General features: G+C 38.5%; 1 protein-coding gene across 2 annotated transcripts in view; it reads right to left on the reverse strand.

The window, feature by feature from the left end:
- LOC136866262 (uncharacterized) overlaps nt 1-18831 on the reverse strand; it is a 445701-nt gene that overhangs the window by 262170 nt on the left and 164700 nt on the right. For both annotated transcript variants that reach the window (XM_067143066.2, XM_067143067.2), the window contains one exon: nt 9978-10172. In XM_067143066.2, the coding sequence (XP_066999167.2) occupies nt 9978-10172 (195 nt within the window). The remainder of the gene's footprint in view (nt 1-9977; nt 10173-18831) is intronic.

Below are 18831 nucleotides of genomic sequence, written 5' to 3' on the forward strand. Positions count from 1 at the left end.
CATCCGAGCGCAGATCCCTATCTTCTACCCACCCATTAGGATCTAGAAATTTCACTCCCAGTTTCCCACATACCCACTCCATAGTCTCATTTAAATCCCCAATCACCCTCCAGTCAGTATCCCTCCTACACAGTATTCCACTAATAACATTCTCCGCTTTCTTAAACTTCACCCGTGCTGCATTTACCAGATCCCACACATCTCCAACTATGTTGGTACTTATATCAACTTGCCTTACGTAGTTGGTACCAACGTGAAACACTACCACCTTCTCCTTCCCCTCCTCCCTCTCTTCTACTTTCCTCAACATCTGCCTCAACCTAATTCCTGGATTACATTCTACCCTGGTTCCCTTTCCTCCACACACTTTCCCCACGTGCCTAACGATGGAATCACCCATGACCAGAGCCTCAACCCTACCCACCTCATTTGATCCCCTCCCCTCCCGGTCAGCCCTATCTTTCCTGATAGCTTCAGAAGCTACTTCCTCCTCCCTTTTCTCCTTCCCATGACCCTGTTCCACCTGTCTTTTCCTATCCTCTACTCTACATTTCCCTTTCCTACCTTTTCCCTTCCTCCTACTTCCACACATCTCACCAACAGTTCCCTGTCCCTCATCATCCCTCTGTTGTTCTACCTGGAGTGACTCGTACCGATTTCGCACAGACACCTGTCCTGAATTTTGATCCTGAATAGAGCCCTTAGCCTGCAATCTCCTTCCCCTTAGAACATTAGACCACCTGTCTTCTACAACTCCCCCCTTTCCTTCCCCTCCCTCTTGTACACCTACTGTAACCTGTACATTGTTTGAGGGAGTCCTATCTTCCTTCCTCTCTTCTGTGAGAATCCTAATTATCTCCCTCAAACTCTCCAACTCCTCCCTCATACCCCTCAATGCCTCGCCACACCCACAGTTTGTACACTCGCGCTCCTTAGCCATTCTTTACGGGGAAAAAATGAAATTAAAAATAAAATAACTTATTTGCAAAAAATAAATGAAGGGAGGGATATATTGTCTGGGATAGTACTAAAAGATCACACAATAATAAGGTAATTACACTACAATACTACTTAGTCGTGCTCTATTTTTTATCCTACAACCCCTAACAGGATAAAAACTGCTGTTAATTACTGAATGTCAAAAGTAATACACAAGAACTACACAATTCCAAACTGCAATTAAGCCTATCCTAATTACAACAACAGTATTTAGTAAGAGTTTCTACGGATACCTCTACTACACCAGTACTACACAAATATTTTACAATAATAAAATAAGCACACTAAATTCAAATAGGATATTACTCGTATACTACTGTACAGTACAGTACAGTAATTTTTAAACTACTTTCAAACATATTCTATTTACGATACCAGTACCGTATGTCACTACTAAGCACAACAGAAATGAAATTTGCAAGAACTACTGTACTCAAAGATTACCAATGAAGCTAAATGCTTAGACAAATTATTATTAGTATTACGGTCTAACAGATACACACGAGGCAAGATATGGCACTATCTAAATGTACTGTATCTATACTACAATATATCTACACTACACTACACTGCATTTGGTTAAATGCTTAAGTATCGAAAGGATTGCCGTACAGGAAGAAAAACACGAATATAACTGGCAAGATACTATCTACTATATTATACCTTATCTTCACTACAATTCTACTGAAATGTGGTTATGTGATTATTACAGCTGGTGGATTAGGCCTACTATTATTTTCCCTACTCCACGGGACGGAGAATAAAAGTGTCCTTAATTAGGCTTACTGAAAAATACAAGGTTGTCTACAATAATTTCTCAAATATTTCTATCAAAACTACTCCTACTACTCCAGGGACTTGATCTGCAATTACTGGGATATATGAACTTTATTATTATTAGCTAAACGCTCATAAATACTGAAAGATCGAGGGAGCGAAATATAAATTACGGATACTTTAACTACCTACTCAGAAGTACAAATGATTGGAATACAAGATCAGCTGATTTTTATTTATATTTACTTGACTACACTATTCCCTTTGTTCACGACTGTAGCCAACAATGCAATATTTGAATATGAGGAGCGACAATAATCAATAACAATACGACTGTTAACTATTACCGTGTAATCTCTTTAACTACTTTTTAAATGGAAGTTTACAAGTGTATCGTGTTTTTTAATGTAGTAAATTATTACCTTCGCGATAGTTTGGACGGATATCTATACGAAATACAGAAGAAATTTCAGCGGAGTTACGGTACTATTCCTTATGATAATCTGCCTTTGGAAGTATTATACCAACGAACCTACAGATATTCACAAATATTTTTAAAGATAATATTATTACCTAAAGTATTTCCTAAAACTAAATTAGAAACAAGGTACACCTAGCTAGCCTTCTTAACCTAGAAAATGTAATTTACTGAAGACCAACTGAATTACTTGTTATAAAATTTAAATAAATATCACTACTCCCAATTTCTACCAACAAGCACTAAACACCACTATATAAATAGCACTAAATGAATCACAAATACAAAAAATTAAGCTATTTCAATAGGTTTTAACAACTTTATCACTTCAATAACGCAAGAGCTCTCAACAGCCAACCATTCTCAAGCACATCCAACAATCTATTGTTGCCTGCCATTTCACTGTTGGAGTGCTAAATTTACGTTCTGAACGTTCCTTATTTTTAAAACAATGTTTTGAGACAGTATCTTTTTTTCTCCCACTCGATACAAACATGACAAAATTTACACATTAAAATATTGTTTTCCGAAACGTATAAATGTTCCCTCGCAAACTATTTAGCTCTGCTATGCACCATAACACTTCTTCGCTACTGTCTGTGATCACTTTCTTAATTTTACCTGACCACGAAGCCAAAATACACCAGTCAATTGTGCTGCTTGTAGACATCATTAGGGATTCCACAGGATTGCACAATGCCATGAGGAGACAGGCTGGGGTGGGATTACCAGCCACCACAAGAACAACATTCCAAACATTTTGTTCGGCAAGAAGCCTGGAGCCAACCCGTTTTCTTTGATGCCATGTCTTAAAGAGATTTTCAAGAACATTAATGAAAACATATTTCTTTCCTGCTGATGAAGTTTTGTTCGCTCTTCCTTTTCTTTTCATACATAATCTTGGAACAAAATGTCAAGTTCGTTATTCACGACAGATTTCGCTGTAATATCACGCTTCTGGGAAAATAATTGAATTTCGCTTTAAAATGGCCTGCGCAATTATGCGAGCACAATGTTATTTTTATCAAGTAATAAATTAAAACTTGCCACAATTGTCTCCAAATGGCTCCTAAAATTTCATAGGATATAAACTTCATGGTCTTTATAAATACTGAATTGTGATCACAATAATAATTATTAAATTAATGTTGTATGGTCCACCTTTTTCAAGACTATTTTTGAATTACATTACTAAACTAGGGACTAGTTTCAGCCTTGGCTGGCCATCTTCAGCCTTAATGTAATGCATCTAATAACTAAACAAATGTAAAAACACACAATTGACATGAAAACTAATGTACAACCACACTATTAACATTAAAATCTGGGATGAACTAAGTGTAAAATCTGAAAAATAAACTAGGCTCTAAATTCTTAGCATCTGGAGTATGCTGATCATACAGACTCTTTCCTGTATTGATATTCATAGAATTGTTAGTTCCATCACTGCTAATCATTACAATTTCAATTGCAAAACAGGAACTGGTATATGTTGATTTTGTAGTCAGATCATCAATCACCAAACCTACTCGAGTGGTGTTAGCAGTATGCAAGCCACTGGATGCCACTGTAAATAACCACCAACTGACGCAGAACAGCTCAATATTGTTTCCACATCGACCAACGTCAATAAAATTAAAAGTTCCCGTAGTGCTTGTTAAAAACATGCTGAAATGCTGTTGGACATTGTCAGAACAGAACATGAAGATATGGTTAAAAGTGACACATTCTTAATTTGTGGCTGGTATAAATTCGCAATTAATTGCAGTGTCCATGAACTTAACCTGAAGAAATGATAGATAAAATTAGATAAAATTGAAGAATAGAAGGAGAGAGAGAGAGAGAGAGAGAGAGAGCATGTTAGTCAAATAGCATAGGTTATATCAGACTTGCCTCTCGTTGAGGCATGTGGTGCATGGTGTACTGTTGTGTGCCTCATATTAACGGTTGTGAGATTCAAAGGAAAAGGAAGGAGCAGAGTAAGGAGAGAGAAGTGGGCAAGGGGCGAGGGGGTGGTACAAGGGGAAAAGTTGGGGAAGGAGAGGAGGGGGGAGGGGAAAGGGGGGGATTAAGGCCGGGCCGAAGGATGTGGGAAGAGAGATGGCTGCTGAGGAAAGGTGCTGTGAATATTATGAAAAACCGAATTCTGACTTGTTGGTTTGACATTTCTAAAAATGGGAATAAGAAGGTCAAGTAGGATATTTGGCTTTTCTGAAATGTCATTAAGATTATGATTCAGGTTAAAATAACGATCTATATCTCTGAAGCAGCTTTCAGTAATGTTAAGGTGGGGTCCTTTGTTGCTGATTTTGAGAATGACAACTGTTGCAAATCTATATATATAAAATAAGAGTTTTGTCTGTACATTGCTCAGAATTTGAAAATAATGGTATTTCTGTATCGTTCATGTCCATAGTAACAAGAAAATGCACTTTTTACATTTCCGTAATTTCTGTCTGTCTGTCTGTCTGTATGTATGTATGTACACGCATCACGAGAAAACGGTTGAAGAGAAGTTAATGAAAATCGGTATGTGAAGTCAGGGTATGAGCCTCTACAATCTAGGCTATAAATCATTTTACTCACGCTGACTGAAATGGTAGTTTAGGGGAAGGCCTAAAATTGAATTCTCAACTATTTATGTTATTAGTGGTCTAATGAAAATCGGTATGTGAAGTTGGGGGATGAGCCTCTATAATTTAGGCTATAAATCATTTTACTCACGCTGAGTGAAATGGTAGTTTAGGGGAAGGCCTAAAATTGAATTCTCAACTATTTATATTATTAGTGGTCGTATTTTAAAGAAAATGGGTATGCAAAGTTGGGAAATAAGTTGCTACAATTTCAGCAATCAATAATTGTATTCACGCTGCGAAAAATCGTAGTTTAGGGGAAGGCCTAAAATTTAATTCTCAAATATTGTTGTTATTAGTAGTCCTATCTTGAAGAAAATCAGTATGCAAAGTCAGGAAATAAGGCGCTATAGTCTAGGCTGTAAATTATTTTATTCACGCTGAGTGAAATTGTAGTTTAGGGGAAGGCCTAAAATTTAATTCTCAAATATTTCTTATTAGAGGTGTAATTGATGAATGCTACATAACTGAGGTTATATTGTATTAAATTTCCTATTATTAATGTCTTATACATTGTTGCCGTACTGGCTATGATCACAAAGATATTCATGAATTTGGATTTTTGTTACTAAGTCCCTATCAGCCCCGAGTAACGAGAAAATGGGTAAACAGTATTTAATGAAAATCGGTATGTAAAGTCGGAGAATAAGAAACTACAGTTTACGGTATAAAATATTTTACAAATCACAGAGTCGAAAGAAAACTAAATGTGAAAGCCTACAATATAGAAATCTCATAACATTGATCAACAATAACAGTACATTGACCATTGTTTGTCGTGATGTGCTTTGTGGCTTCTGTTGCCCCTCATCTCCGGTAGATAGGATTACTGCTGCGTACAGAGTATTTTTTTATTTGATTTACGTCGCACCGACATAGATAGGTTTTATGGCGACGATGGGATAGGAAAGGGCTGGGAGTGCCTTAGGCCTTAATTAAAGTACAGGCCCAGCATTTGACTGGTGTGAAAGTGGGAAAAAAACGGAATACCATCTTCAGCGCTGCCAACAATGGGGTTCGAATCCACTATCTCTCGGATGCAAGATCACAGCTGCGCACCGCTAACCACACGGTCAACTCGCCCAGTCGTACAGAGTGTAACAGCCTGCCTGAATATTGATGGGAAGTAGCTGGGGAGTTAGATAACTTTCTTCTTTAGCATGCCATTCCCCTGGTTTATAAATTTTCTGATACTACTGGTACGTAACACACTGGATCATCATAGCATTCGGGCTATTCAACCCCTCTTTTGAGGCACTGATTGGAATGAACAGTGTGCATATTTAGCAGAATAATGGCAGATGAGTGTTCATGGCAATCTGCGGCCTGCTCATCCCAGCTCTGGAACTTTGGAGTATTAGATTGGCACCGCAATCTAACCGCAACACTGTTCGTTAAAAGTAATAAAACATGCGCCGTCCATTTGATCGAGTATTTTATATGATAGCATTGCTTTTAATCGCTACATTCATACTCATGTTTTTGTAATGACCTATGTCGATTTCAGTTAGGAAAACCACAAAGTCAGTCTTTCTGAGAATCCCGTTGCGAAGCACGGGTACATCAGCTAGTAATCCTATATACTCCTGATTTTGAAAAACTATTGAACTTGTTTATGGATGTGGCTTTATGTAAGACTTGTGCATTCCTATTGTTGGTTTTGAAAACTACTTTTACATTGTGCTTTCTAAAGATGTTGGTGACTTTGTAAATTTGTTCATTGAACGTAAAGATAGAAAGGGAGGAGTGGTTTTATCTTTTTTCAAAGTGGTAGTGGGGCGATATTTATATTTATTATTTTTTCATAAAAGAAACTGTTGTATCCATTAGATTTAGCTATATTACGAATGGTGTTCAACTCATTTTTGAGGTGTCTTTTAGACATTGGAACATTGAAGGCTCGGTATACCATGCTGTTATACGCTGCTCGTTTGTGAAGTTGGGGGTGTAAAGAATCTTGACATATTGTAGTGACCGTTTGGCTGGATTTTCTGAGAATCTTACATCTTAAGTAGCTTGGCTGCCTGATAAGTCTAAAAAATTAATTTTCCGTTCAATTTCGGATTCAAGTGTGAATTTTATATGCAGGCCAAAGTTATTTAGATTAATGAGGGTGGTAGTAGCAGCTGTGATACTCTCATCCATAATTACTATGATGTCATCTACATATCTTGCCCAGAAAAGGATGTTGTCAAAGTTATTATCAATTTTGGTCAGTTCCAAAAAATTCAAGTAAATCTTGGTTGTGTATTTGTACATTAGTTTTCATGTCAATTGTGTGTTTTTACATTTGTTTAGTTATTAGATGTATTACATTAAGGCTGAAGATGGCCAGCCAAGGCCGAAACTAGTCCCTAGTTTTAATAATGTAATTCAATAATATTGCATAACATAGTATTGAAAAAGGTGGACCATACAACATTAATTTAATAATTATTATTGTCCTGAAATCTCTAGTCACTAGTGACTATCTTCGGAATTCTGTCACTAAATCACTAAAAAAAGACTCAAAATCTAGAGACTAAAGTTCTGTTTTTATGAATTTCGACCTGACAGTTAACCGGAAGTCAGACAGTGGTGCCATACTGCTACGAATACAAACAGCTGATTTACTATACACAACAGGAACATTAATGTATATACTGGAATATGTCCATAATAAATTATTCTTTGTAGCAACATACTGTACATAATTCACATAAGATGAACAATAATACACAACACATTTAGGATAAGGTTACAAGACAAAAACAGATAAAACGAGGGAAAATTAAATTTCAACTCAACATGTAGAAGAGCTCGCGTTGCTGTTAGACTTAATTTCCCCTAAGGAAGGAAATAATCCTACAAAGGAAACACACCACTCATTTCGGAGTCACTATCGGCATTGTCATCGTATGTTGAGGTTTCACTCTCACCTGTCCCTAACGAGAGAATTAAGTCATCAACATAATCATCTGTGAGACTTTATTTCTCCCAAGATTTAATCATCTCGGATTTCGTGTATCTCACAACATTGCTCCCGTCCTCCGCACTTATACGGCCTACAGCTTCAAAAATAAGTCTTTCAATTTCCGAAACTGTGAAGAGTCGGTTTTCCCCGCTACATAATTCTTCACTTGGTCCCACATCAGTTCTATGACATTAAAATGGCAATGTTATGGTGAAAGGCGAACTACTTTATGACCATGCCTCCTGCCTATTTCATCCACAACATAAACTGGGCACTGGGGCTTGTTCGTTTCACAAGATGCATGAGATCCCCCTTCCTATGTCATCGCGAACCAAAATATCGTACTCTTTCAACCACTTAATCAACTCATTCTTTCTAGCCGCCATTGTTGGTGCTTTGTCAAGAATGACGAAGTGGTAGGGGGCATTGTCCATGATTATAATGCCCTTTTCAAGCAAGTTGCTCTGTAGGCTTTCCTCAAACCATTTCTGGAATGTGCCACTATTCGTTTCCTTGTGGTAATCTCCGGTTTTCTTCAACTGGAACACATACAGGCAATTTGGCACAAAACCTTGCAAAGTACCAGCGTGAATCACTATAATTCTGCCCCCCTTCCCAACAGTTATTGGCATACTGCCTTCTTCTGAATCATCTGCACAGCCTTTGCTCTGGGAATGAGAAGCATTAACCCAAGTTTCGTCCAACCATACAATAGAACCAAAATTCTCGTCAATAATCTCTCTCAGAAATCTGCACCGCCACATCACAATATTGCTTCTTTCCATCAGCACTCTTCGCCCGTTAAACTTCTTGTACCTAAAACCCAGATTTCAACTACTTTTCTAAGAGAAGACTTGCTCCCACTGAAAAGTTCACTGTTTTCAAGAGAACGATGCAATTTCTCAAGAGTAGGACATTCTTTCCTACAGTAATAGGCGTAAATATGCAGACGAATTGCATCTTGTTGAAAGGAGTCTAATTTTTTTACCGATTTAGGCTTATTTCTCTTCTTCCCTGGAGTTTCAAATTAGGACGGCCCCGCTGTCTGGTCCTCGGCAGAGTACCTCTACTTCCCTATGCTTATAACTGAACTGCTTTTACAACAGGGAAGAGAGGTGCGCCATTATCTTTCTCCTTCTCAAAATACTCCCTAACATTGCAGACAATTTCCCGGGCCTGGCTCCTCAGTGGAGTACCGTGTCCGAAGTGCTTTCTTCTCTTGGGAGCTTCATCCTTAGACGTAGGCGTCGACATGAGAGAATATGAAATTCACACAGGGCCTAAAATTAACCCACTATATAACTACCGAACAAAATATTAAACTAAGCTACTATATAAACTAGATCACTATTGTACCACGTTACAGACTATACACTACAATATAAGACGCTATACTATTAAAAAAACACTAAACAATAGATTTATAAACTCTACACTATGAAATATAAACAACCTAGCGCAAAGCCTATCTTAAGCCATACAAAGACCTCCAAAAGAACTGAGCACAATACAACACACAGCTGATAGCACGTGGTTACAGTAAACAACAGACCGACAACACTCCTAATCGGAACTGGAATCTAACGCGCTCTATCGGAGCGATCGGCTGCCTATGATTGGCTGTTGGTTAATTCACTTACCCTCCGCCAAAAGGCAGCGCTCAAACGTCAAGTTGAAACTCATAATAACCGAACTATAGTCTCTAGAATTGACAAGACTGATGTGTCATAGGTTGTGATTTTCATTTCCGTGTTGACGTATAACTAATATAATAGAGTTTGAGGGATGTTCCACCATTCAACACATTGTAAAATATATTAAATTTATTGGGCGAAGACCGGTTTCGACTCCCTTGGAGTCATCATCAGTTCTTGTTGAATATCAAATCAAGGGGAATCTGATAACAATGATGTTATTGTTGATTGTTCTGGTTCTCAGGCAAACTATTCTCCATTGATGACAGCAGAATGAATAAATCAATCAATAAAGAAAGAAAGAAAGAAAGAAAGAAAAGAAAAAAACCTCCATTCAGGGTGAGTCTGAAAATATCTGCACCACTTTGAAGATAAAAGGAAATGAGTTTACTTTTCTTAGATTTTACTGAGATCACTGAATTAATTTTGTAATGAGAACTTACCAGTTTGAACATGACCCATCACCTGAGCAGGCATCATAGCCATATGCTGCTCCCTCATCCAGTGGTCTTCCTGGTTTGCAGATATACTTTCCATGTATGCTTGGTATTCTGGTGGCATCTCCCATGTTACTTCATTGGTCTCCATATTCCAATAATATGCATAGCCTGATGATTCGTCATAACACTCCTGCCACGCTAGAAAATATTTGTTTTGTTTAGTACATCTCATACCATTCAGCAGTTGAAAGTAGTAAAATAATCAAAAATATGTCATCAAATTAAGTCCTGATCATGAAACAAAGAATCTCCAATAGCAGCAGACTCATGAACTCAATTAAGAAAGCTCACAAAAGAAGAACAGTTGTTTAGGAAACCATTTCCTATACATATATAGAAGTACAGCTTTCCTATTTATCGGTATACAGAGCTGAAATACATGCAAATGGTATAGTAACAGGTGCGTGGTTAAGCTGGAAAAATAATGTTTTCGTTATGGTATTTAGAGATGTCTAGCAGGCTATCCGAACGTTCTATAGGCTTCGTGTTTGCACTATCTTGTGCAGTATATGAAAACTAAGAAATGAGGTCCAGGGTGTTTCTGCATACGGCGAGTGGTTCTCTTAAAATCCACGTTAGTGAAATCACTCTGTGGGAGAACATTCAACATAGGCAGTTTGGCAACAACTAGAAGTGCCATGTGCCAGTTTGAAGCTCTGCTGTTACCAGACAGCAAGGATGTGGTTAGACGGGTCCTCTTCCACTCCAGGAAACTGGGCTAGTTATGAGCTGCTTGCCTCACCTTCACCTGAATAACAGCTGTCCAGTAGCGAATTATCGCCTGTACTAGTCATAATCAAGTTACCTAATAGTAGCATTTGAATGATGCCAGTGTATGAAAACCACGAGTACCTTGATATGCTGCTAGCGTATAGTGAGGCACAATAGAATGTGCATTATGCTAAGCGAATCTATCACAAAAAGTTTTCCAACAGACAAATGCTGAATCCAACAATGACACTTGTAGTAGTACAGCATGTTCGCGATACTGGTTGTTACATCATGCTATGCAAATAGAGGGCCTGAACGCCACGTCCAATCCTAGACACGAAAGAAGATATCCTAGCAATGGGAGACGGTCCCAGGCACAGTACGCATAGTATAGCACATACAGCCATTGGTGCATCAAATTGGACCATGTGTAGGACACTGCATGAAGAGCGAATGCACACTTACCACATTCAACACGTGCAGTGTCTCTCACCAGCTTGATTACCAACCAAGAGTGTCTGCCACCTGTGGTTGGACAGCCAATATTTGGAATAATCAAAAACGTAATTTGGTTTTGTAAAGTATTCATTTACAGTTTATTGGACCTTTTCAACTGCAAAATTAATGGAGTGCAAAATTATTTTGTGTAAATTGTGAAGAAATCCTGTATGTTGTATAGCTATATCATCATCAAAGAAATTATTTAGGATTGGACAAAATTATTATTACTACTTCATTATTAATATTTAGGCCTATGATGAAAATGGAGTCTAAAGAAGAAATCATCTTTTTATGTAACTTGAAGAAATTACATGTTAAGAAAGCATGAACTGTAGAGTCTCGATTATCCGACCTAAACGGGACCTGGAGTATGTCGAATCACCAAAAATGACATATCATACAGAATAACTTTGAAAATGAACTAAAACAAACAGGAAGGCTACTCTGTATTAATATGTTTTACGGTACTCTATTTATTGACTTATCAATTCAATTGTACAATAGATGCAGTATTGAACGAAAACATTCCAAATGTCTTACGAAAAGAAACTTGTCAATAATGTCTGCTTGCCTGATGATTCACGTTTTCTTTCTGCAAGATCCCACCATTGATGATAATCCTTCACTGTGAGACATAGTTTTCTCCTTTTGTTCTGCAATGCCTCCTCAATCATCCTTATTTTCGTTAGCATTCACAAAAACCAATAATATGAGGGTCAGTTAGTTCAAACAGTTGATCTTGTGCACACCACTTACATCTTGAGTCGTAGCATCCTCACAGCCAAGAATGCAATTCTGTACGGGAACAATGTTTTCCATGTCTTCTTGTCCCACCTCCTCTCGATATTCAACCTCACTCAACAATATGTTCCATGACTTTCTAATATCGTTGTTCCAACTACTTCCTATGACTGCGCTATCCAGTATGCCACGTCTTTCATGTTTTATCATTTTTCTAAGTTGCTCTTCATATGGGTGTGATGGAGCATTGTCTAGTAGAAGAAGAGCTTTCCTAGGAAGATTGTTTGAAGCTAGAAATTTTTCTACATCTGGAACAAAATGTGTAAATAACAGTCTTTTAAGAAATCAGCAGACATCCAGGCAGCCTTCTGATTCATGTAATCGACTGGAAGAGCATTAACAGAAATGTTTTAAAATGTCCTAGGCTTCTTTGCTTTACCAATCATAAGCTTTTTTAAGTTCCCAGTAATATTACTATAGGCAAGAACAGCAACACTTTCCTTACTACGCTAGTAAGCAGGTGCAGGCGTCTTGGCTTGGGCTGCGAGAGTTATGATGGCAGCATCTTGAAATTAAGCCCAGTCTCATCACAATTAAAAATCTGATCACTGGTTAATCCTTCAGCAAGAATTATTTCTTAAAATTTCTTTTTAAATTTCATAACCTCATCGCATTTAGCTGACAGTTTTTCTCAACAGATATTAAGCTGCCCAATGCCATACCTTTTTTTTTTTTTTTTCATTGATCAAGCCACCCAGCACTGGCAGTAAATTAAACTCCTTCTGGAAATACACCACCATTTCTTGCCAAATAGGGCCAGATATTGACAGGCTTTTTCCCCGGTTTTGAGTGAACCAAAGAAATAGTGCTTCACTTACTTTTTTATACTCGCATTTTCCATTGCTTTTCTAATTTTAAGTGCACTTGTTGCTCTGGTAGAGCACTGCTTTTCAATTTCTTCCCTCGCATGATTCCAGTCTCCAACTGTAACACGTCGAACACCATAACCTGAAGCCACTTTTTGAAGAGTTTCCCTTTTGTCCAGTCTCTTTAACCCACTCAACTTGTCTTCCACAGAAACAATCACTTTCTTCCGTTGACTCGCCATACTCACAGAGGATATGAAAACTATAACATCCGCGCCCAACCAATACTACACTGAACAATGACTGAAGACTTGCTGCATCTGTTCTTGAGAAAAACCCAGTCCTACTGCATTACTGCCAGTGCTTGTGCCACGGTTGCACCCTCCACACTGGGTGTCCCAGAACTGCCTCCACCTAAAGTTCAAATTAAGCCTACGAAGGTGGTTTGAAAAGTCTGTGCAAAGTCCGAGAGATGGCACCACCGGCGCGTATAGAGGTCATGTTTAGTTAGTAGCATCTCTTGAATGAACGCACACCAAGTTTCAGCCATATTGGTCTATTTCTTTGTGTTTGGCTTTCGTGTGAATCTAGAAAGTCAAGTGATTTTCAAGAAATGGACAAAAAATAATTTTGTGTGGTGATTAAACATTACTTTATGAAAGGCAAAACGCCTCAAGAGACTAAAGAGAAGCTTGATTAACATTATGTTGACTCTGCCCCTTCGATTAGAACAGTTTATAAGTGGTTTCAAAATTTTCGGACTGGCCATATGGGCACAAGTGACGCTACGTTTCTGGACGCCCTGTGGAGGTTACGAATCCAGAAATCATTCATCAAATCCATGATATGGTGATAGATGACAGAAGAGTTAAGGTGCGTGAGATTGCTAGTGCTGTGGGCATCTCGACTGAACGGGTACATGATATTTTGCATAAACATTTGGACATGAGAAAGCTATCCGCAAGATGGGTGCCGCGATTGCTCACGCCTGACCAAAAACAGAATCGTGGGAAGTGTTGCAAGGATGGTTTGCAGCTGTTCCAGAAGAATCCGGAGGACTTTAAGCATCGTTTCGTCACTGTGGATGAAACATGAAAAAATTACTATACTCCTGAGACCAAACAACAATCTAAACCAATGAGTTACCAAGGGGGAATCTGCACCAAAAAAGGCGAAGACCATTCCTTCAGCTGGAAAAGTTATGGCGACTGTCTTTTGGGATTCACAAGGGTTAATCCTCATCGACTATCTGTAAAAGGGTAAAACTATTACAGGTGCACATTATTCATTGTTGTTGGACCATTTGAAAACCGAGCTGCAAGAAAAATGCCCGCGATTGGCCCACAAGAAAGTCCTTTTCCAACACGACAATGCACCAGCACACACCTCAACTGTTGTGATCACAAAAGTAATGGAAATAGGATTCCAACTCATTTCACATCCCCCCTATTCTCCAGACTTAGCTCCCTTGGACTACTATTTGTTCCCCAATTTGAAGAAATGGCTGGCAGGACAAAGATTTTATTCAAATGAGGAGGTGATTGCAAACACTAATGGAAATTTTGCAGACTTGGACAAATCCTATTATAATACCAATTCCCTATGGGAATCAACATCTGTATCAAATCCTATTATTCGGAGGGGATCAACAAACTAGAACAACATTGGACGAAGTGTAAAAGCCTAAAAGGAGACTATGTTGAAAAATAAAAAAGGTTTGCCCGAAAGACGTAAGTAGATTTTAGTTTTGCACTGACTTTTCAAACGCCCCTCATACCACTGTCGGATAACACTGAATGCTGGATAAGTGAAGGTCAGTTGAGCAAGACTCCAAGGTATTTCAATCTATGAAGAATGTGAAAGTTGATTCTAATGAATGTTGGTTTTAAGGAATTTTGTAATGTTCTGTAACTGAGTTTTAAAACTGAAAGCAACTTTTGAGGCAGCTTGTACTGGCACATGTAAGATTTCTAATTACGAAATTGCTAGGTTTCGCAATAGAACTCTCTAGAACTTCCCCATGTAAGGAAGTGTATTTTAATTGGTCGGAATGACGATCTTTTCAATTGGTGAATACGAAGATCTGGGGAAATTCTCCGCGTTTTAATTGGTTTACTTGTGATCGCTCGATTTCCGGTTTTAGGCTCCTCGTGAGAGGAAGGTAACTGTCCGCGTCTTTTGAATACTTGTCACCTTAGCAGCTGGACACGCTCTGCATCCGTCCCACCTCAGGATTCTAGCCCCCTAGGTAAGCGCTATCATCTTATGGTTAATTTAATTTTTTTTTTTTGTCTGTTTCAGCCTTTGTTTAAGTAACTTCTGTGGTAATGCAACTTTTAATTTTCCATGTCGGAGTTTCTCCCTGGACTTCCACAATTACCAATTTTTCAGTATTTGTGACTAAATGTAAATTTATTAAAAATGTTACCAATCACGTGTCAATTTAAAGTTTTAATCTCCTATTATTCGAGGAGCTCGATCATCATTGTTTCTTTTAAACTCTGTGTTATTTAACTTCAGTGCCCTTCATTTTTTATCTCCTGAATTTCATGTTGTTTTTTTTTTTGTTTGTTTGATTTTGTATTCTCTTCCTTTGTTAATACATTGTTTCAAAGGTAACTGATATGTGTCTCCCTCTCCCCACAATGCCACACATTCCATGGCCTTCTTAGGGTTCCTTCCATGTTTCCACATCCTTCCTTAGTTGTCATTTGTTAGACCTGTAAGGTAAAATTTTTGTATCTCAAACATAGTGTTAATTTGGTTTTTATTTCATATTATTTCTATTTTTTTGTTTTTTTATTATTATTATGATGTGTATGCGCTCACCCGGTGCTACAAAGAGTTTACTTCTACCGCTGGTCAATTGATCAAGCACGCAATTCAGACTTTGTCAGGTGTGTTAGTAACAGATGAGGCAATTTTCACACAACAAGGAGTGTTTAATATGCACAATACTCACTCATGGGCTCAGGAGCATCCGCACGCAATACGTCAACACAACTTCCAGCACAAGTTCTCAATATCTGGATGGGTAGCCTATAGTAGCAGATCGGATACTTGGACCAATCATCTTACCTGTACGGATGACCAATCTGGCTTACCTAGAGTTCCACACAGGTTTGTTACTGGACCACGTGGTTTTTACATGATGGTGCACCACCTCCATGTAAGCCGCATAGTGCACGATCATTTGGACATCAGTCATCAGATAGGTAGGACGACGTGGACCCATTAATTGCTCTCCCCCCACTAGATCTCCAGACCATAAACCACTGAATTTTTATGTTTGGGGAGACATGAGAAACCAAGTATATCGAACTGAAGTAACCACTCCGGATGACCTCCGGGAATGCATTTTTCAAGCAGCAGAGGATATTCGGAACAACCCTGGTGTCTTGGCTCGAATATGTCGCAACTGGATTTGAAGAAGTGAAGCCTGCATACAATCCTATAATGGTCACCTCAAACAATTGCTGGGAGTTTCACTTACGTATGTCACATGTTGCGCCATACCACTATAGCAAGTCAACAGTATGAATATACTGCTTTCAAACCAAAAACAAGCCTTGGGTGGAAGAATAAATTAAATACTGGACATGACAGCTCTTCTCGTACCGTCCAAATTTATGATGGCCAAAAGCCTGATGCTCATCGGAGATGCCAGAAGACACAAAACCCTCCCAAGAAAGAGCAACTGAAAATTGGTACCCTCAATATCCTTACTCTCACCAACAAATATGAAGAACTTGTGGATCTTATGGAGAGGCGTAAGCTCAAGATATTGGGGTTGAGTGAGACAAAATGGAAAGGATATGGAAAGAAGCCCTTGAGAAATGGATATGTGCTGTATTGGAGTGGGAACAATGATGAATCCAAAAATGGAGTTGGCTTCCTCCTTCATAAAGATATAGACACATGGACAGATGTCAAATATGTGAGTGATAGGATCATCCAGATGGGACTAAGTGTTGGTAATGCACATCAAACTCTCCTGCAAGTATATGCACCGCAGACATGATGTACCACAAAAGAGAAAGAGCAATTCCTTATCGAACTTGAGGAACAAATAACAGAGGAGAACACAATCATTATGGGTGATCTGAAAGCCCAAGTTGGTAAAGAAAGGCTAGACTGTGAAAACATCGTTGGACCCCATGGCTATGGTAACAGAAACTCTGAAGGAGAGAACCTGATTGATTTCTGTGTGCGAAACAACTTAACCATCCAGAACACATGGTATCAGAAGAGGGACAGTCATAAAATAACAAGATACAGCTGGGATGGAAAGCTCAAGGCTATGATCGACTTCATCATCACTGATAGAAAAGCAGGTCAGTATGTTACAGATGTTAAAGTCATACCCAGCGAGTGCCTAGATAGTAACCATCAGCTATTAATCGCTGACCTAAAACATGTTCATATGCCCAAAATTAAACAATGAACTGCCAAAGATTAACCCAGATCTGCCCAAAAAAATTTTGCTTGAATTTGAAGATTAATGGTATATAACTGACCTATAGGTTGTATGATGATCCCCAATGTTAAGTATTTCAGGACCAGGTACGTTGCATGGGCAGGAGGGGGTGTCCTATAAAAAGGACAGTGAGCAAAAGGGGTACGATGATAAGAAAACACTGTACGTCATTCTAATATTTTATTATTCTTATTTCGAATCTAATACAAGCAGTCTGATTACAGAATCAATTGTTAAGAGTTTGAACTGAAGGGAATACAGTAAAATGTAAGACTTCAGAGGACCTTGGTGCTTCTACACAGCATGGTGATACTTCTCAAAACCCTTCACATGTAGCGTTATGTTGCACTTTTTGCACCTCATAAATGCTTTTTTGCCGCATACCCTGCACCTTGTTTGCTTCCCTTGAGATTCAATCATGTGATCTACGTGGTCATATCGGGAATCAGCATTTTTGTGCGGCGATGGACGACTGCGCGTTTTTGCCATTTCAGGTTCCAAGTCATGTGTTGTCCACACGTATGCAGTTTTAGAAGACATGGTCAATTTCGGGTGGTTTTCCTCAGTAATGTCGTAGTTGGAAGTGTTATTTACAACTTCTTTATCTACTACGTCTTGTTCATGGTACATCATTTCAGCATCAGCACGTAACTGTTATCCAGGAAAATGATTCACATTCAAATCGTCCTCTTCACCTGATTCCTCAACAGTAACGATGTCATCGATGGAACTAGGTGATAACACAGCAACAGATGACACATTGCAGTCTGGTTCTTCCTCCAGAATTGACAAAATCTCATTCAGAGACAACCTGGAATAGTGGAGAAACAAACTATGTAATAGTACCCCTTATGCCCACTGTCCTATAAAGAGCCACTCAAATATAAATAAATGTCACATAGTCAATTATTCGCCACCAAGAATGGAGAGTTCATATATTCATTACTTGTACCTTGACCAACAAATCATACCAATTGGATTATAAATATCAACAAAAGGTACTGCGTAAATTACCTTTCATTCTTCAGGGGCATGAGCTTTTCCATGATGCCAAAGTCTGGTTGTTATAAAGCTATCAACAATGTAGAGAAACTTCTTTAAACTGCTTGAAACCAAAAGAAATGACAGTTTATATCTTTAGTGTGCTACCAACTTAAATATTAGCACCGACTTTTGCCCGACGGCTTAGGCAGTAGTAAAAGATATTGGGTATGTCTTCTGTTCTTAAAATAGGACAGTGGGCTGATCTGGGTTATGACATGGCTGTTGAAGGACATGGAGAAGAAAGGAAACTATGAAGCATGGATAACAGCTAAATTACCCAAGAAAGAGGGAGTAGAAGAAGAATGGTCCTTATTCAAAGAAACGCTTGTAAAAGAAGCCATAGAAATTTGTGGAAAAACCAGTGCCATACCAAAAGAGAAGGAAACACCTTTGTGGAATAACCAAGTGAAGACAGCAGTAAAAGATAGAAATATACCGAAAAGAAAATTAAACCTCA

This window comes from Anabrus simplex, chromosome 3, assembly GCF_040414725.1.
Source record: "Anabrus simplex isolate iqAnaSimp1 chromosome 3, ASM4041472v1, whole genome shotgun sequence".
In the NCBI taxonomy this organism is placed as follows: domain Eukaryota; kingdom Metazoa; phylum Arthropoda; class Insecta; order Orthoptera; family Tettigoniidae; genus Anabrus; species Anabrus simplex.